This window comes from Puccinia triticina, chromosome 4A (genome assembly GCF_026914185.1).
Source record: "Puccinia triticina chromosome 4A, complete sequence".
Taxonomy (NCBI): Eukaryota; Fungi; Basidiomycota; class Pucciniomycetes; order Pucciniales; family Pucciniaceae; genus Puccinia; species Puccinia triticina.
Genome location: NC_070561.1, coordinates 2,924,743 through 2,945,068, shown reverse-complemented (window position 1 = coordinate 2,945,068; position 20,326 = coordinate 2,924,743). Strand labels below are relative to the sequence as shown.

The 20,326-nt window shown below is 47.7% G+C and overlaps 3 protein-coding genes across 3 annotated transcripts; all 3 read left to right on the top strand.

The window, feature by feature from the left end:
• Window positions 1-3,928: 3,928 nt before the first annotated feature.
• Window positions 3,929-5,274, top strand: PtA15_4A362 (uncharacterized protein; the record flags this gene model as incomplete). The annotated part of the gene is made up of 3 exons (XM_053168238.1): window positions 3,929-4,287; window positions 4,328-4,439; window positions 4,504-5,274. 3 exons carry the CDS (start codon window positions 3,929-3,931, stop codon window positions 5,272-5,274), a joined length of 1,242 nt encoding a protein of 413 aa, XP_053019467.1.
• Window positions 5,275-12,448: 7,174 nt separating this feature from the next.
• PtA15_4A361 (uncharacterized protein) lies at window positions 12,449-13,289 on the top strand (the record flags this gene model as incomplete). The annotated part of the gene is made up of 2 exons (XM_053168237.1): window positions 12,449-12,524; window positions 12,601-13,289. The coding sequence occupies 2 exons, from the start codon at window positions 12,449-12,451 to the stop codon at window positions 13,287-13,289; spliced, it is 765 nt and encodes a 254-aa protein (XP_053019466.1).
• A 4,722-nt stretch (window positions 13,290-18,011) lies between these two features.
• PtA15_4A360 (uncharacterized protein) lies at window positions 18,012-20,326 on the top strand (the record flags this gene model as incomplete). Its single annotated transcript, XM_053168236.1, has 8 exons — window positions 18,012-18,250; window positions 18,365-18,812; window positions 18,925-19,189; window positions 19,287-19,401; window positions 19,520-19,895; window positions 20,020-20,098; window positions 20,179-20,216; window positions 20,282-20,326. 8 exons carry the CDS (start codon window positions 18,012-18,014, stop codon window positions 20,324-20,326), a joined length of 1,605 nt encoding a protein of 534 aa, XP_053019465.1.

Here is a 20,326-nt window from a genome sequence, read left to right as displayed (position 1 = left end):
CGAGCCCCTTCGTCAGACAATTGACAAAGCTGGTGATTGCATCAAAAGGATACCCGTGCAATTTCGCGCGGGACATCCAAGCACGATACCTAGCGTAGAACGCTTGGAGGGTCTCGTTGGGGCCCTGCTTCAACGCGCCGAGCTCCCTAGCTAGTGCCGCTGGACTGGTACCTAGCGGGCTTAAACAAACCAACCAGTGCTTGAATTCGTCCCAATTCCTGGGGCAAGTCCCAGCGAGGGCGGCGTCGCAGTAATCATCTGAGGCCTTACCACCCAAACGGAGGCCGCCGACCTTGTGCCAGATGGCGGGGTGGGCGCTGCGATCATTGAGGTGTACCGCCAACCTGCTAAGCCAGGTCACGGCATCATTGCCCGGTTGCCCCTTGAACTTCGGGTGCTCCTCAGGCCAGTACTTGAGGACTTTCAACGGGTCCTCCTTGTACACGGTCTTCAACGGCTCCGCGTCAACGGGCGGGGCTGGACCAAAACGATTGGAATCCGCCGGCTCCTTCTTCACAGGTCCATCGAGATTCATCTGCCCAAAAGAATGGGTCAACATCTTAACAACGTCACTACTATTTGTGGTAGTGTGACTTACAGCATTGTTGTTGTATCCAATGAGATCCTCCTGGCATTGAGGGAGGTCTTGGTGGTTATCGTACCACAGACGCTCGGCTGGGTTCATCGCCTCAACCTTGCGTTTCGAGTATTGGACGCCATCCTGTGGGGGTTGAGGGACAACCTTGCCGCCAACGGTAGGAAGAGGTTGCTTCCCACTTGGGGGACTGTGACCAACGGGCATCTAATCACGGACAGAAACGAAAACAACAAAAAAAAAGAATTTCAACACGTCAGTGACCGTGAAGAAAAAACACCAGACATATGCGCGCGCAGCACGCCAAGCAGGACCCTGCCCCAGAGGACCAGTCAACAAGAGACTGGGGAACTCCAACTGAGACAAATGTTACCCAGGCTAAATCAAGGGAAATCTAATCTTACGTTTTTATTTGCCGAAGCGCAAAGAAAAGACTACATTTTAAAGAGTTGTATGATTGGTTTTATAGGAGAAAATGGTGCCAAAAGTGGAGTCGAAAACGTCAGAAACGTAAAAGGAACTCGCTACCACTTGTAGTCGGGCAGGCTACAAGGCTATGGAAATGGGCCTGCGGCGGAGCAAAGCTACACACCGCCAAATGACTAATGAAAGGGGTGTCTGGATTTCCAACAACAGAGGATGGATGGGGAAAACAGACATACAAAGGGAGGCCCTTTTATGAGGGCCGACAATGAAAAAGGAAACCAAACAACAAGAAGAACCAATGAATAGGAATTCAACGGTACAGACAACACGTGCGTGTACAGGTCACGCCTGGTATGAGAAAAGAAGGAAGAAACAGAAACCACAACCCCTTGCGTGCAGTACGCAGGGGCTTTGGCACCTCTGACTCCTGGCTAGGGATGAAACCGGGTTGGAAAACAGTGCCCGAACCCGACCCGCAAATAATTGCGGGTCGGGGCGGGTCGGGTCACATTTTGGTTAACACTGCCTGAACCCAACCCTGCTTTTGATCAATTCGGGTTTGGGTCGGGCCGGGTTGGGTCTTGGGTCAGATAACGGGTCAATCCATAATATGCATTTCTGTAATTTCTTATCTACTCAATAGCTTCTTGTATGTTTGTTTTATTGAAAATGAAGCACCTATTCATAAAGAAAGAAATTGAGGGGGCTTTCCGGTGCTTTTTGCAATTGGGCTTGCATCCTGGGCATGGTGAGTTGTCCGGTACTGGTAAGCCACTGCCTTTGCTGAGTGAATTCAGTGCTGATGCCCCTGTGGACTAGAGTGTTGGCCTCCAGCAGGGGTTAATCAAATTCGCAGCACCACAGTTTTTTTGTCCGATTACGCATAATTGGACAAAATCTGGACACCCGCGCCCAAAATTCACAGCACCGCAGTATTTTTTTCGCGCCCGCGGCCTGCACCCGCCGCTGGGCACCTGCCAAATCATAAATGTGACCTTTTAAGCCGCGCGGGTCTGTAATTGGGTCGGCGGGTCGACCCGACAGCCAAAAGGGCTGCCCAAACCCGACCCGAAAATCTAGCGGGTCTGTGGCGGGTCGGGTCAAAAACTGGTTTTTGAGGCAAAGGCCTACCCAAACCCGTGCCCAGACCCAACACAGGTCGGGTACCCGCCAGGTCGACCCGACCCACTTTCATCCCTACTCCTGGCTTGTGCGGAGCCGGAGCCGGAGCCGGAAAAACCTAACACGCGTACAGCGCGCCTGTCGCGTAGCCAATTGTAGCACGGCTACAGAGGGAATCTACACCCTCTCCATGACTGGTTGAAACCAGTCATCAAGAGGGACTCTACACCCTCTCAATGTCCGGTCAACCACTCATTGAGAGGGTGAGTCCCTCTGAATGATTCTACACCCTCTCAATGAGTGGTTGACCGGATATCAAGAGGGTGTAGAGTCCCTCTCAGTGACCGGTCAACCACTCATTGAGAGGGTGAGTCCCTCTTGATGACCGGATCGAGAGGGACTCTACACCCTCTTGATGTCCGGTCAACCACTCATCGAGACGGTAGTCCCTCTTGATGACTGGATCGAGAGGGATTCTACACCCTCTTGATGAGTGGCTGACCGGATATCGAGAGGGTGTAGAGTCCTTCTTGGTGACCGGTCAAGCAGTCACGCAGTCATTGAGTGGGATTCTACATCCTCTCAATGACCGGTCAAGCAGTCATCAAGAGGGTGTAGAATCCCTCTATGACTGCTTGATTGGTCCCTCTCAATGACTGCTTGACCGGTCACCGAGAGGGACTCTACACCCTCTCAATATCCGGTCAACCACTCATTGAGAGGGTGTAGAATCATCCGGTCATCAAGAGGGACTCACCCTCTCAATGAGTGGTTGACCGGACATCAACTCTACACCCTCTCAATATCCGGTCAACCACTCATTGAGAGGGTGTAGAATCATCCGGTCATTGAGAGGGACTCACCCTCTCAATGAGTTGTTGACCGGACATCAAGAGGGTGTAGAGTCCCTCTTGATGACTGGTTTCAACCAGTCATGGAGAGGGTGTAGAATCCCTCTTGATGACTTGTCCGGTCGTCGAGAGGGTGTAGAGTCCCTCTTGATGACTGGTCGGGTCATCGAGATTCATGACGTGTTAAGATGCTATTGTTGTACGGATGTTTGATTGTCTTCAACCACTGACGGAGGCCAATCAGGATGATGATGAAAAGTGCCATCCTCTTTTGTCGGAGCTGGTACTGTTGTTTTTTTTGAAGCATGCTGGGAGGCGAAATTGTGAGGGATGGTGATGAGTGTGTATGACACCGAGTGAATTTTGGTTTGCCAAACAGACTTGTAATAAATGAGTACACGGCGGGGGTGCTTCCTGGCCCGCGCGTTTGTGGAGACGACGGGATCACCGGCTCTGTGAAATCCACGTGGATTTCACTGCTCCCCCCGTCGTCTCCACCCTCCCGTGGAAAATGCGTGGAGACGACAAGCTTTCCCGTCGTCTCCACCCGCCTGTGATTTCCACGTCCAGAATCACGAGGATTCCACGGCCGCCTGCGCGATCGCGGTGGAGCCCACCAGCACAGGGGCAGCCGTGGATTCCCCGTTGTTCTGAACAACAAGGAAACCACAGCAACGGGGGCATTGCCGGTGGAAACGACAAGAGCCAACGACGGGATCTCCCCGTCGGCTGTTGGTGCATTCACACCCATCGTGGGAGGAAACCACGGCGACGGGGGCATCGCCGGTGGAAACGACAAGAGCCAACAACAGGATCTCCCCGTTGGCTGTTGGTGCATTCACACCCATTGTGGGCGTGGAATGGCAGCCCATTGAGACCTGTTGGGCATCAAAGTCCCCAGGTCTCCCCCCATCTCAGCATCTGCCATCCAAAAATGGCCAACAAACCGGCCCAGTCCGACGGCCTCAGTTTCCTCAGCATGCCTGCTGAAGAAAGATACCTGATCATCCACATTTTGTACCGCCTATGGGTCAAGAACGCAATATACTCAGATGGCCCGCCCTCGAGGGCACGCACTGGTGAGAGCAAATGGCATCATGAAGCCATTAGCTCTGACAATGAAGAAGCCGCCGCCATCCCGCCATGTGAGGTCCCGTTTATCTACACCTTGCTCCGTCAGTTCAAGCGCGGCATCTTGAAAGCCATTGCGGCCACTCGCCCCGATCTCCCGCTTTCCCAAGTCCTGGAAACTGCAGAATCTGGCGGCAATCTTCAATGGCGCGCATACTCCGAGTGGCCGGGAGGCCCCCCCCCCTTGGAACATGAACGTTAGCGAGGAATACAGGCGATTTGCGCGTTTGGTCTCCGACTCGGTCCCCCCGGAGAAGTGGTGGTTGAGGTTGTTCATGGCTCACCCCACGATCCACTTTGGTGATCCAGACGATGTTAGCAGATCTTTCATTTCACCGGGGGACCGCTTAACTAACTGGTTTTTTTATTGTCCTATAGTGGACCTGGAAAGCTCAAGCTGGGTCTCTTGCGACGTTCACAGAATTGATACCAAACGGGGAACCTCTCCCACCTCGTGACAAGTGCTTTGTCCTGGGTGAAGGTTCTAATGCGCCAAGCTCAACGCCCGATGAAGAGGATTATCATGATGAAGATGGACCATCATTCCACTCAAGCTCAGCGCAACCCTCTGAAGATGATGAGGCTTGCCCGTCAAGCCACTCAAGCCCCGCAAGACATTCGGAAAATTACGACTCAGATGAGTCAGCCATCAATACCCCAACCAACAAAGCCGCTGATGCTCCCATCCAGGCCACTACCAAGAAGGCTGTCGAACCTCCCATCCAAGCGCCAACAGATCTTATCAAGACAGGTTTGATCTTTGAGGCAATCTCAGTGAATGAACTCGCCTCCCGACCCGGTGATTCCACTAGCAATACAACTGAGGACGACAGATCCCCCCCACCAACCGCTCAAGGTATTGCAAGGCAACTCGTCTTGCCCAATGTGGTGACGTTGGATGGACCACCAAGTTCGTGGGATTCAAACTCAGCTCACCAGACTCCCTTGATCGCTCCCCCAATTGTGTTATTGGATGGTCCGCCGAGCTCACGGGAATCCCCCGTGCCCGCAGAACATCCTGTTTTCCCTGATGTTGTGTTGTTGGATGGTCCCCCAAGTTCCTGGGATTCAAACAGCACCCTCAGAAAGCGGGCCCAAACACCCAACTATCCTCCTCCACCAACACCAAGACCCCGCCTCTCAAAATAGAAAAGTGGAAGCTTTTATTTTCCACTTTTCTCCTTTCTATCTACTACTCCATGGAATGATAAACCAATGAATGAACACTTGTTTTTTCACTCTACACTGGCTCTTAGATTACTTGTGTCTCTGTTTCAACTACTCAGTAATATATATATTTATATATATTGAACTAAAACTGCTAGTGATTGTCCAATGGAGGTCAAATTTAAGCTGTGGTAGAGGCACTCTAAGCTGTGGCAAAGGCACTCTAAGCTGGGGAGGAGGCACTCTGAACTGATGTGGCAGATGGACTCCAATCATTGTTATTATAAGATTCACATCATATTTTCTCAAAACAATCATATACTTTTTCATAAAAACACCTGTCAACCAACGGTGGGCCAGCTACGCTAACCGTAGCGTAGCGGAATTCCGCTAAATTTTAGCGTAGCGTTAGCGGAATTGTGCCTTTCTGCGCTAACGCTACGCGCAAAGGGTGCGCAGCTAATTTAGCTGTTAGCGTAGCGTTAGCGCAGATGCGCGCAATTGCGCTATCGCTACACACGCAGGGCGCAAAAGAGCGCGCGCTACGGTGCGCCACAGTGCTTTTAGCTGAAAAAAAGGCCTTTTTTCCGCTAAAAGTGCTGTAGCGCAGCGTAGTGACTGTAGCGGCGCGCTAACACTAACAAAAAATTGGCGCGCTGTTAGCGCCGCTGAAACGTAGCGCAGCGTAGCGGCGCTAACAGCGCGCTAACGCTACTCAAAATGGGCGGGCGCTTTTTGCCACTACGCTAACGCTAAGTGGCCCTGTAGCGTAGTGTAGCGTAGCGGCCCACCGTTGTGTCAACTGTTTGGTTATCTTATTAGGCTACTCTGATCCTATTTGATAATTATAGATCAAACAATAAGACTAACTAAGAAATCAACTACGCAGTCTTGATTGCTTACTGTATCAGGCATTGCATTCATTTCTTTTTCTGCAATTTTTTCAAATATTCACGTTGTTCTACCACTCTACCATGTAAAAATTCATGTTTTGCCACCACTCTATCATATTCCTTCTTCACAGTGTTGATGGTCTTTTCAAAAGCTCCCCCATCTTTGCACACTAGGGTGTGCTTAGCCATGCAGTGTTGATATTTTTGCCGCCAGGCTAATTGTGCTTCTGAAATTGTCTCTCCCACATATCCAGCTGGTGTTGGGACTAGTAAATGATCCTTATCTACAAATGTGATAGCAACAAAATGTGCCTTTGATGGAATCAAAGCAAATGTAATTGGCTGATTGTCATTTGGTAGAACAAAGTCCGGGAAAAAAGATGTACTTTCATATGGCGAATAGAAAAAAACCGGGGTCTGATATGTATTTGAAATAATTTTTCCCATTCCTGGCATTGTCATCCAATATTCCACTCCACATGGTTCAGAAGACGGCGCATTCAAAATCTTTAAATGTTCTTCAACAGTGTAGAAAGGGTTGGCTTTTTGGTAGAAGACTCTCCTGTTCTTCAACTCTTCTGATAGCTCATGCCATATGTTCATATAGTCGTCTTCTCCTCTTCCCAAAAGGAATGCTACAGACCTGAATCCACAGTGCCCATCTCCTTTAACATTAAAAATTTGTTTCACCCACGGCTGGATTGGGGTTGGAATTTCCCATATGTAGTCATCTCTCATATCAGGTGGATGAGGTTTTGGTCCTAAATCAAAAGAGTCTGACAGTGTTCTATGACTTGAGAAATTCTTGGGTGTTGATGTTGAGGAATTGAATATTTTATTATTTCCTTGGTTTGTTTCCTCTCCTTTAACTAGCTGATTTGAGAAAGTTTTGGGTGTTAATACCTCTGATAGTCTGAGGTCAATGGACTTGGAGATTGGGCCACGTAATGGATTGTACAAAGAATTATGGTTGATGGATATTGGATTCAACACAGATACTGAATCAGAGATTCTTTTTCTTCTCTTAGCAGTTTCTGATTGGCTGTACTGTGTGGCTAAGTTTGAAGGGATACACTGCATATGCATAATTGATTGGGGGGAATATGATCCATTTAAACCGGGAGAATTTTCAATGCTTGTGCTCATTCTCTTTTGAGTGTGGAGTGGTGCATTTTGACAATGATGCATAATTGTTTGGGGAGAATATGATTCATTAAAACCAGGAGAATTTGGAATGCTTGCACCCATTCTTTTCTGAGTGTGGAGTGGTGCATTTTGAGAGTAGTTTCCTAGTAGGCTGTGCTGCATCTGACTACCTGGATAATGTGAATCATGCCCACTGTGAATGAGTGGCGCAGGGGGAGCTTGGAGCCCTTGAATACTGGCATTAATCTTTATCTGTGATTTACTAGGATTCTGAACAAATTGTTTGGTTTGAGGGGCTGCTACTGAATAAGATGTGTTCATCTGAGGTTGAAAATTCTGATGACTTATGAGAGATGTCGCATCTTTTTGGGAGGGTGTTTTTGAGGTTGTCTGAGGGACCGGTCCATTTAACACCTGTCCATTTAACAAGGGGTTCCCCTTTTTTTGGGCTGGGTTTTTGGTTTTTGTGTTTGGCTGATAAGGTTTATTGTTCCACGTTTCCATGCCTCTTCTGGTGGCATCTTCCCATTCAGCTGCTGTAACTCGGGGAAATGACAACCTGGATTCATTCCTGTGGTATATCATTGATCATCTTAATGAACATGCATTAAGTATATAACTATGATTTTGGCTGTGGTCATGCTTGACATTATACTTGGAGGTTTGGCCTTCTTGCCTACCTACTCTGTCTGTTTTCTCATGAACTACCTGGCACCCGGCGTCATTGCAGTTATGCTGGAAATTGAGACAACAAATTACATCCTTTCACACAAATTCTCGGTCAGATTTGTAGAATATATATGTGATTTGAAAGCCACACAAATTGGTTGACTCACAACAGCTCTGACATAGAGATATGTATTTGTGGCCTGGTATTCCCGCATTTGATAAAAAGCATGTACTCCAGATGATTTGTAAGTGTGGACTTCTACAAAAAAGGTACTTGATGAATGTTCTGCTTGCCAAATTGAAATCACAGATCCAACAATGGGATATTTCTTGGGCCTGCGTATCTACATGTGCCATTGGATTGATAAGTATATGTTGGTCATCTTCATACTACAAATTTCATACTTACCAATACAAAAATGCCTGTCTGGACTATATCATGCTCTCCAGTTTTGATACTTGTTACCCTTTTCCACTTTATTTCTGGGAAATTCTCATAAAGGAAACTTGGAATAGCCACTTCATTTTGAGGCACTGCTTCATTGTACAATATTGGATACCTTATGGGTTCTGAAAGGTCAATCCCCATGAGTTTTTGTACCTCTTTATTGAATTTGAATATATGAGTGATCTCCTTTGAAGGTCAGAAATAATACCTCTTGACATAATTATAGAGCAAAACACCGGACAGTATGAGCCTCATTGCTTGATAATTTGAGAAGGTGTTTGCTATGTCCCTCCCTGGGGCTTGACGGTTGGAATGAATTGAAGCATTCCTCATTATTCCATTGTATGATTCAAATTTCTCAGATGGAAACAAGCTAGGTGGACCAAACCGCCTGACCGATTTGGGAAGATGGAGGAGCATATGGAATTTAGCTTTATTGACCCACTGTGCATTCATTCTCAATATATGATACAGGAATATATCAATATGATGTTGCAGATCTTCAATGTATGTTTCCATGTTGTCAATTTTTGTTTGGTATACATATGTACACAGGTAACACAACAACATCCATATATCCCTTTGCTGCCTGTTCATAAATGGAAAGAAGACAAACGGGGCAGCTTGAACCACAATCTTCATATGCTTTCCAATGAAACTCTTGTAGTGGGTGACCATAAACACCCCCCTCAAAGAAGGAATATTTAGTGCGCCTTTGTTGAAAGACTCCCATTTTCCCTCCAATTTCCGTCTGCCTGCCTCCCCAAGGCCTTCCATGAAGTCACGCAGAAGGTATCAAATGATTCCAAGCTGTAATACATGCAAGATCTCTACAGGCGTATCTTTACATCCATCAAATCCTGTTCCAAATTTGGAGGCTATCAGTATCAAACAGATGTAAATTTTCATCAGAGAGGCTCACCCTTTAAAGTGTAGAAACAATTATACAGCCTGTCTGGGCACTCTTTCTCTATGGCTTCTATCTCTTCTTTTTGACCTGGCTTATTTCTCTGGTGGTACCTCTCAACAAATTCCACATTTATGTTGTCCTTAAGACCTTTTGCTTTGGTTTTGTCATTGTATGCGGTCTTTGCTTCATCTTTGGATTCTTGCCAACATTTCTTTATGGATGATATGGTTTCTTCCCACTTTTGTGGAGGGGGGGGGGCTTGAAGGTGATTGTCAGGTCACATCCATGCATACTAAAAATGAATTTACTGAACTACTTACCACATGTCCCCCTGTGGTCAATCGGAAAAAATCTTTCACATAAGCCACGAGTGACTTATCCTCCTTCCTTACCACCAAAAGTTGACACATACAGCAAGGACTATTGGCATTTGCAGGCATGGGTGTACTGGTCATTTCTGCATGCATTGGAGAGTCCCCAAGCGCTACTAGTACAAAACTCATAATTAGTACCCTCTGATTCAGTATGCTATCATAAGCAAAATGGCCATTGATGCTCATATCACTGGAAGGAATAATAAGTAATTCCACAAGTGTCAACATGATGCTGATCATGATTTTTAAATGGAAAAATAATGAACAACTTACTTAATTTCCTCAATAATTGGATCTGCCAACTCCATGCAACTTGCTACATTGGAGGTGGCCACAAATTGACAATTTTACTCCTGATTTGACCAGTGTGGATGTAGTCCTGACAAAGTGAAATAATATGATATATGTTTGTTCCATTGTTTGGAGCAATTACCAGATGTGTCGTCTGCATAGAGTGTAAGTGGTACGTGTCGGATGATGCAGTTTTGGGCCTTTTTCCACCAAGGGTTGGGGAGTTCAATTTGGATTCTTTTTCCACTGTTATCTTCTTCTATGAACACAATATTGATCAAATTACCAAATCACGCTTGTTGTATATAATGATTGATGCACTCACCATAAAGATTATCACCAATTTTTATTGTAATGTATGTGCCATCTCCCATGGGAATTTCTGAGATTTCTGAATAAACCTTGTCAAAATCATTGATATCAACAACCCGCTGGTGCTGGGTTTCAGTGAATTTAATATCCGTCAGTATAATGATATCAAATGCATCTCCAGTTTCATGTGGCATAAATTCTGGTGAATAGCATTTTGAATACAACTTCCCCTTGGCCTTGTAAGAAAGGTGGGAATCACCACTTCACCTGATTTCAGCTGTGTGGGTTCATATATGTAAAAATGCTTTGATTCAATGTGCACCATTTGCACCTGGATGTCACGTGGTAGATCTTCTCTCCATTTGAAGCTTTGACAAAGGCTGTCAATTGGATCGCCACATGGGTCATGGGGATAAAATTCAAGATGCCCATTCACATATGGATTCAGCAATTCCTATGAAAAGGAAGAAAATGAAATCAGCTCAATAATCATTGCTTCTACAGTCAAAGAATTAACTACATTAGACAAGATTCCTTTGACACTAATGTGGAATATCTTATTATCCCACACACTGATAGATTCCTTATTGACAAAGTTCAGGAGCTTTCTTATTCTTTCTCTTGAATTACGTACAGCATCCCAATATGGCAGAGCTAATTTCTTCATTTTTAGGATAATCTTAAGTTGGAGGTATGTTACACGTGACATAAGAGTGTGCAAATATACCATAATGAGGCATGCTATCAAATCCTGGAAAGTAAGATGCAGAAATATCATGAGTCAAATGATAGAAACACAATCTCAAGTAGTAGGTCTTACTTCCTCACTGTTGAATGGATCCCAATTGACCTTTGGTGCACCACCTGCTTGGAGTTTTTCTTGTGCTTTTGCAAGATTTATGGCCTCTTCACGTTGTTCAATTATTGATTCTCCAAACATATCCCAAGAGAGAAATTCATCAGAATACTCTTATGGGGCCTCATGCCCCCCAGATGAATCTGAGCCAAATCCTACATCATCATCATCTCTGATGACATACTCAGGCTGGATCACCTGGGGGAAGTGGAGTTCAGTATCAAAAGAATCTTGAGCTGGCCAGGTATGGTCCAAATCCATATCTGAGGACCCACGCTCTACCACAGGCGCAGAGTTGATTGGCTGACTTATTCGTAATTGACTCATCATCACATGCTGCCGGACGGCATTTTGGTGTTTTGCTGAGTTCAAGTGCTTGTCAACTAATTTCATTCTATGGCCATGACAGTAATTACATTGATATGTTATATCACCTTGAGCATCTATAATGGTTGAGAATCCTGCCATTCCCATTCCATATCGAGATAAATCAGAGGAGAAATCAGAGCCAATACAAGTAACCAAAATGCATGGGAAGCCATACCTGCTGTTTCAGACATTTGGATTGTCAATTTTTTACAATATCTAAATTTTCTATCCTTGATTTGTCAATTTTTTACTAGATCAGAATTTTCTTTTCTTGATGCTGCTCCAACTTTCTCCCAATTTAGATTTTATGGTATAAAGAAAAAATCACTTGGGGGGATGTTGTTTTGGTTCCAATTTAAATATATATAAGATAAGTAATGTTTTATATAAGATATGATATTCAATGTTTTATGTTCTTAAGAGAAATAGTTTTGGGGGGAGCATTCAATGGCTTATTTTATGGTATAAAGAAAAAATAACATGGGGGGATGTTGTTTTGGTGCAGTCAAGTCAATGGATTAAAGAGACTGTAGGTGGATTGGGTGATTGATCCCAGGTGAGCTTTGACTTCAAAAGGGAAGGAAGTGACGGGGCAAGCACAAATGGGATGGGGATCCGTGGGATTCATGTGATATAATCACGTGGTGATCACGGGTACCATTTCAAATGGTGTGAGATCCCACTCTCAAGATTCCGATCAAGGATTGGTCCGACCATCCCATCTGCGGCGAACTCCACCTCCCACCAAGCAAGTCCCACCAAGGCCGGCCCAACTCATCTCGCCCGTCACCATAAAAGAGGAGATAAACCTGTCAGAGTGAGTTATCCCCCACCCACTGCTCCGTCCGTCATCCCCGCATCCGAAGTGCTCAGAGTCTGATACACCATATGGTGTCCCGATCTTTGCCCAGAGGTCCATTTACAGTCCGATTCCACCCACGCCCAACGCCATCTGTAGGTACAGGTATGTTTGAAATTCACGGCCTGTTGTTTTCTCTGTATGTGTATATCAAACGCTGACCTTTATTTTCCCCATTCAGCAGGAGCCACTGGGGCCATGCGACCTGCGTCAGCAATCATCAGCCCCGCCCGACTGGCAGCCGCGCCTTACGTAGCCAGGAGTCCAATACAAAACCATTCCCCAGCGATCCATCCCAAGTTGGATGCCGAGGCCCGTCTTGCCGTGCTCGCCCTGATCAACCCTGATCTTGAGCCAGCCCCGATCATCCCTGATGCTGAGCCCGCCCCAATCATCCCTGATGCTGAGCCCGCCCCAATCATCCCTGATTCTGAGCCTGCCCCAATCATCCCTGATGCTGAGCCCGCCCCGATCATCCCTGATCTTTGCAGCAATGATGCAGCCAGCCACACCGACAACAATCACGCAGACCAAGATTCTGGTTCTGGTGCACCCAAAACCAAGCTGACCACCACTTCCCGAGAGTCAGATCATGCTGACACCATGACCCTTATGCGACTCGCTGAGGAACTAGCGCTCCCCGCAGATCAGATGGAGCGGTTCCGGGAAGTAGCCCAGCTCCCTGAGCCCAATCGCTTGATGGGTGTCTTCATGTACATGGTATGGATCCAACACCGACTTGAAACTCTCCCGTCCGATCATCCGCTTGATCCCACCCCAGCCCCTGTTGCTAATCCCCCCCCTGAGCAAGCCAGGGGTTTTGTTTACCATCGCGAAGCCCGAGTGAGCTCAGTCCTTATTTGTTGCTAACCCCCAACGCGAGCATTGCTGACGGCTGACGGCTGTTTCTGTTCAACATGAATCAGAACTTTATTCACACCAAAGCGCGGCAAAAACTCGTCTTGCCGCATCTTGAGGCTTATGGTTGAACGCATACCGTCGCAAGCCGCGCTCTCATTCCCAGAACCCCGCTAGTCTTAATCAAGGTAAGGAAGCCGCCTTCCTTCCTTTCCTTCCTCCTTGCCGCAGTCGACTGAGAACTTGGTCTGCTGCAGGAAGAAGTCGATGCAATGGACAACGACTGGAAGGCAACTTACTTGCCGGCAGAATATGCCGATCAAGAAGATACTGCTGTCAACTCCGTCTCACTCCTCATCCAAGAATTACTGAAATACGAGAAAAGCGGGCTCGCCAAACTGGTTTGTATCTATCATTCTCTTATCTCTTCGGGTTTACTTCGCGCACGGAGGGAAACTCGTTGCGCACGGGAATTTCCGTTGACTCGACGTCACGTGACGTCGGGCCCCCCTCCGTGCGCGCCACCAGCTCCCCTCAAAAAACTATCCGCACACGGGGGTGCCGTGCGGTGACAGGTGGCCGGGTTGAGACACTCCGGCCATCCGGAGGAAACAAAACCCTCGATGACCGACACAGACCGGTCATCGAGAGACTACATCCCTCTCGATGACCGGAATAGACCGGTCATCGGGAGGCTACAATCCTCTCGATGACCGGTACAGACCGGTCATCGAGAGGCTACATCCCTCTCGATGACCGGAATAGACCGGTCATCGGGAGGGTAGATCACATCTCTCTCGATGACCGGTACAGACCGGTCATCGGGAGGCTACATCCCTCTCGATGACCGGAATAGACCGGTCATCGGGAGGCTACATCCCTCTCGATGACCGGCATAGACCGGTCATCGGGAGGCTACATCCCTCTCGATGACCGGAATAGACCGGTCATCAGGAGGTTACATCCCTCCCGATGACCGGAGTAGACCGGTCACCGAGAGGATACATCTCTCGCAATGACTGGCATTCCGGTCATCGAGAGAACACATCTTTCTCAATGACCGGCATTCCGGTCATCGAGAGAACACATCTGTCTCAATGACCGGCATTCCGGTCATCGAGAGAACACATCCCTCTTGATGACTGGCATAGACCGGTCATCGAGAGGGATGTGACCTCTCACTAGACCGGTCATCGAGAGGGATGTGTCCCCTCGATGACCGGTCTACTCCGGTCATCCATCGGGAGGGATGTAACCTCCCGATGACCGGTCTATTCCGGTCATCGAGAGGGATGTAGCCTCTCGATGACCGGTCTATTCCGGTCATCGAGAGGGATGTAGCCTCTCGATGACCGGTCTATTCCGGTCATCGAGAAGGATGTAGCCTCCCGATGACCGGTCTATTCCGGTCATCGAGAGGATTGTAGCCTCCCGATGACCGGTTTGTACCGGTGGATGTGTCCTCTCGATGACCGGAATGCCGGTCATCGAGAGAGATGTGATATACCCTCTCAATGACCGGTCTGTGCCGGTCATCGAGGGCATTGTTTCCTCCGGATGGCCGGAGTGCTTCACCCCGGCCACCTGTCAGTGTCACCGCAAGGCACCCCCGTGTGCGGATAGTTTTTTGAGGGGAGCTGGTGGCGCGCACGGAGGGGGGCCCGACGTCACGTGACGTCGAGTCAACGGAAATTCCCGTGCGCAACGAGTTTCGCTCCGTGCGCGAAGTAAACCCGTATCTCTTTATCACAAAAACACATTACTGATACAAAAGCATACTAGATTATGGTTGGCGCAAGGCAAGGTGGACGGGGAACTGGAGTGGCAATCCCACCCATCACAGACATTGTTGTCAGTGTAAGTCCCTTCTGGCCTCTTTACTTGCGGACTGATCCATTCTCGGGCTGATGGCCACATTATATGTGATTGAGACAGGTCCTGCGAGAATATTCACCCAGACACGCACTCATGAGCCGCGCCAAAGTCGCCGCCTCCATCAATGTAAGGTTGGTTGTGCGGATGGCGTATCTTCGGCTACATATGTACATCCAACGTCAACAGGATTGTACGACAACCTTAGTTTGATCACCTTGGGAGCAAATCAATTGACACCTGGAGGCGATGTGACGCAAGTCTTGGGACTACAAATCAGCGTAAGCAAGCCAGTTTCTCAGTTTGTTTCTCGGTTACACGGTCTGATCAAAATGATCCTATCAGGTACGGGCATCTCGTCTTGGCATATGACAGGGAGCTTTTTGACGGTACAAAGACCGCAAAAGATCTCGCTGGCATTGTGGTATCCCTCCCCTCAGAGGAAGAGGTGGAGGAGATATTGGTGCGCCAAGCCCAGGAGGACCCCGAGGACGAAGACAAAGGTGTCTTCGCAGACACCTTCTGAATCTCCTACTTTTTTGTTTAATTTTATTATTATATTTCTATTTATGATATTCCTTCGATGGCCAATGGGATGCAATGCAGCATATAGTACCCTGGTGGTACCATATTATGCAATATTTTACCCACGGATTTGATCCGCTCCGCCCCCCCTCCTGGGTTACCTCCCTGGAGCACAGGACCACCGTTGGTGGTCCCCACGGGAAGCTGACGCACGTGGTGTACATGTCATCAGCTCAGGATGGCATCTCGTGGGCTCAACCGGCCCGTGGGTATCATGGCAAATCCACGGGGAGTCCACAGTTGAAGGACCCGTGGGCCCGACCTTCACATTGTGATCACAGGGAATCCACGGGGATTCCACGCGGTGCCGAAATCTGCCGTGGAATCCACGGGTGATTCTCCCGGTGGTGAACCCGTGATTCCCTGGTCCAACCTGGCGCGCGGCTACCATGTGGAGTCCTCGTGGATTCCGCGTTATTTCCCCGTGGATGGACTCCCCAGGTGTACCATGTGATTATTGAGTGGACGCGCCAAACAGACCTGTCGTAAATGTGCTGGTTGCATAATTGATTTTATGACAATTGGCTTCTCACTTTTGTGTTATGTATATTATTATGTGATTTATAATATCACACCAGGCGTCCAAACAGGGCCTAAGTTTAAGAGTGTGATATAGCTCGGAGTTTTTAGAAAAAGTCTAAAAGGTTATAGAAGCGGGATACACTTAGGATGTGATTTAGGTTTGGTTAGTCGTTGGATAGACAAAAAACTAAGGTTGGTATGGTTTTTGGGATGATTTCCCCGCCAGACCCCCAATTGTCAGGTGCGGGGATGCCAAGGGATATGATCTCTTCTAGCTACACCGGCGACGGCAATAGGTAGCGCGCCCAGGGAGTGTGGTATGTAAGTAAAAATAATATAACTATTAAAGGGTTTTTCAACGGAGGGGCCACAGGCGCGGGGGGTGTTTAAGTGCCCTCCGATGATACAGGGCCTGCAAGCACTGAGCAGGGGTTTTTGTGCCTGTGCGTCGGGAGTTCCCGTTTGGGAGCATTGAACAGTTTGACGAGCCGGATATCAGGGCGGGTCCACTGCAAAAAAAACTGTGTCAACTGTGAGCAGTTGACATGCGGCAACTCTGAGGAAGCTTGTGGTGTTACACCAGCCTTACTCAAGGTTTGACTTAACCAAAGCTTCAATGCACAGTCACTGTGCACCTTGCACAGTGACTGTGCCAACAAAGGCACTTCTGCATTCATGTGGAGTTACAATGGCAGCTTGGCTTGAGTATCCTGCATGTCAACTGCAAGCAGTTGACCAAGTTATTTTTGCAGTGGTCAAGCGGCTTGGCCGGGCCTTCAGAAGCAAAGGAGATGATCCGAGCGGAACTCTTCAGGAAACAGAGAGGAAAAGGGAAGTGGGCCTACATCCAACCTTCCGTCCTAAAGACCTAGCTACGTTAGCTCCGCGCCTGGCGGATCTCAGTATCATCTCCAGGGCGGGTAGATGAGCAAGGAGAACACGCGTTCCTCTCAAGATAAACCGAAAAGGGTAGCACGAAGGCCAGAGCAAAGTTAAGGAGGCGAGTAGGACTTTGGTCATACAAAAAACCAGCTAAACGAATGTGGAGAACCCTTGCTGGTCCAACAACGTCGGTGCGTCCGCCCCTCTCCGCCAGGATTCCGTTGTGGCAACCAAAACCACGCCAACCATTTCTTTCGTGGTAATTTCTGACAGCGTCAGAACGTTGTCCCCTGCGGAGGAAATCAACGCTCGGGGGACGCGGAGGCAGGTTGTCAACAGAACGTTGACCTGCGCCGGTGGTGTACATACTCCAACGTCTGTGCGGTCCGTCGCGTCCTGCATGCCCGACTCCACGCGTCCTTATCCTAGGACCTCGACGACACCCGACTGCCTTTCCTATTGCCAATACATGAGCGCTCGAGTGCATGGGCATTGCCAGCCCACCCGGAGTACCTGTTGATGGCATAGACTAGCGGGCCGGAGGCAGCCTTGGATTGAGAGAGCATCGAGTCAGCACATTCACAAGGTGGATCATATAAGATGTTAACTTCATGGTTCCTTTCTTGCCAATCAAAACTAATTCCGTTCTTATTTCGCGCGCATCTCTCCACTCTTTATTTATGCTATAAACTATAGCCCACTATCTTTCCATCAATAATCACATCCTAGGGTAACTTCAAAACACCTTTCGAGTTTGACGATCTGTTAATTGTTGGTTCTAGAAATCACCTTAATCTGTCCCGACAACGAAAAATTAAAAGCCACCTCAGTCCCCTATCACCAGCATATTCACATCCGCCATTAGCGCACAGAATGAAGGCACTTGTTTATTTTCTGCTGGCCTTGGACGCAGCGACTGCTCAGGTGGCCATACAACTACATCCTAAGCCTAGTGCTATTCCTGGGCTTGCACAAAAGCATCTACCCCGATCGCGAATCATCGAGAATGTAGTGGATTGGTCTCAACTGAGGAATACCGCAAGACGGGCTACCGAAAGATATGGCCGGACGGACCCACAAACGCCTTTCGTGAAGCCTGCAGAGTCTCGACGGTGGATAGCGACCACCAGCCTGCCTGATACTATGAGAAAGGTAGCTGACAGATCTGACCACGAGACTGAAAAAAATATGAACATTGGGGGCCTGCCTACCAACTTGGTCAGCAGCAAATTTCGAACAGCTAGCACGCACAATGGACAGCTTGCAACGATCGCTGCCGATGTCACTCAAGCTGGAGAGCTATCGAAAGGCGCCGCTTTCGCAAAGCTCGGTTTGCTTAGGGGGTCCAAATACATTCGTCTCCGTGTTGCTTCTTCGGACCAAAAACTCCTTTCACGAGCGCGTGTAACTCAAACCAAGAATTCGACGGAAGCTCAAGAGTCACCTGTGGCGTCACCGAAACATTCAAGACATTTCAGCTCACACCAGAAAATTTTCGCAAAAGCTCACACTCACTCACCTCAGCGTTCTACTTACCCATCACCCAATCTCAGCGGCACATTTCTTCGTGACAGCGTTTCGGGCTCTGGGGATATTGAATTTTACGGTCAGATTGATGTAGGAACACCCCCGCAGGCGTTCATGATCGACTTTGACACGGGCTCCTCAGATATGGTAAGTTTTACCCTTGAACCCTTGTTGCCGTATTTTTGAAGATACAATCCGACTAACTTTCTGTTTGACAATTCTTTTATTTTTATTTTTTGTCGGGCTATATTTCCACCAGTGGATTAAAGATAAGAGTTGTAAAAAGAATTGCGGTCGGGGCTCTTCACACCAGCATGCGTTTTATGACTCTAAACAATCATCTACATCTAAGGATTTATCCTCGCCATTCCGAATTTCTTATGGCGTAGGTGGAGTAAGTGGAGCTTTGTTTGAAGATACTGTGTCGGTTTCGGGATATGGTGTGGTTGGGCAAGCTTTCGGTGTTTGTGATGTGCTCTCGGAGGACTGGCCAAATGATCCAGCTGATGGGGTACTCGGTTTAGGTCAGTCCCAGGTGCCCCTTATTTAACCTTCGCAATTGTTGAAGTAACACAAGAAAAACCGGCTGATTATGTTTTTCTATTCAAAATCAATCGATAGCGTTCGAGTCTATCGCAACTAGCCATAAGAAGCCCTGGTTTTACAACGCTATGACACAAAACCAAAAGTTGAACAATACTGTTGACTCCGAAATGTTTTCATTTGCCATGGGAAGGTCAGTTATCGCATTAATTTTCTGGAAGTACAAATCATACTTGGATCTAGCTGAATCATTAATGTTTTTTTTTCTTCTTTTTTTCGTTTTCGCGGTTGACTATCTACACTTGCTCCAGATTTTCCACCAAATCTCACCACAAGTCCGAACTTTTCATGGGGGGTCAGAATCCCGAAAAATTCCACGGAGATTTCCAATGGATCCCGTTGACTTCGAGAACCTATTGGCAAGTTCAGCTATTGAATGTGTATTGCAACAACGGCAAGGAAGACAAATTCCGAGTGGATATACCTAGCACGGCCGCAATTGTAGATAGTGGGACGACTTACATTGCTGCTCCCGCCGAGCAGGCTAAAAGCTTCTGGGATAATATACCCAATTCGCAGATGAAATCAGGCGACGGATTCTATACATTCCCTTGTTCACAGAGCGTCAAAATGGTATTCGATTTTGGAAATGGGATTGAGCTTGGCGTAAACGAGCTGGATATGAACGTGAGTATTAATGAGTCTTGCTTTTTGCTAACCTCGCGAATGAAACGTCTTTGGCCCCTGGCGTTCTTTTCCTTGCCAAGAACCGATGAGCTGATGACTGATGATTTTTGTGAATCTGGCATAGCTTGGTAAAGTTTCCCCTGAAAGTGACCGCTGTGTTGGAGCCGTTTTTGGAAGCCAGACGGGTGGTAACTGGATCTTAGGTGGGTGGATCTAACAATGACGTCCTTGACAACTTCCATCTGGGCCACCCTAACATAAACTTCATCCAACTCCAATCCAGGCATTTCCTTCATGAAGAGCTATTACACGACCTTTGATGTGAGTCTTCTTTGAATACTTGTGGAAATTTGTGATTTAATAATTCTTGGATTTTTGCTTCGCAGTTTGGTTCATCTCGACTGGGGTTCGCGAAGCCTTCTTACCACTAA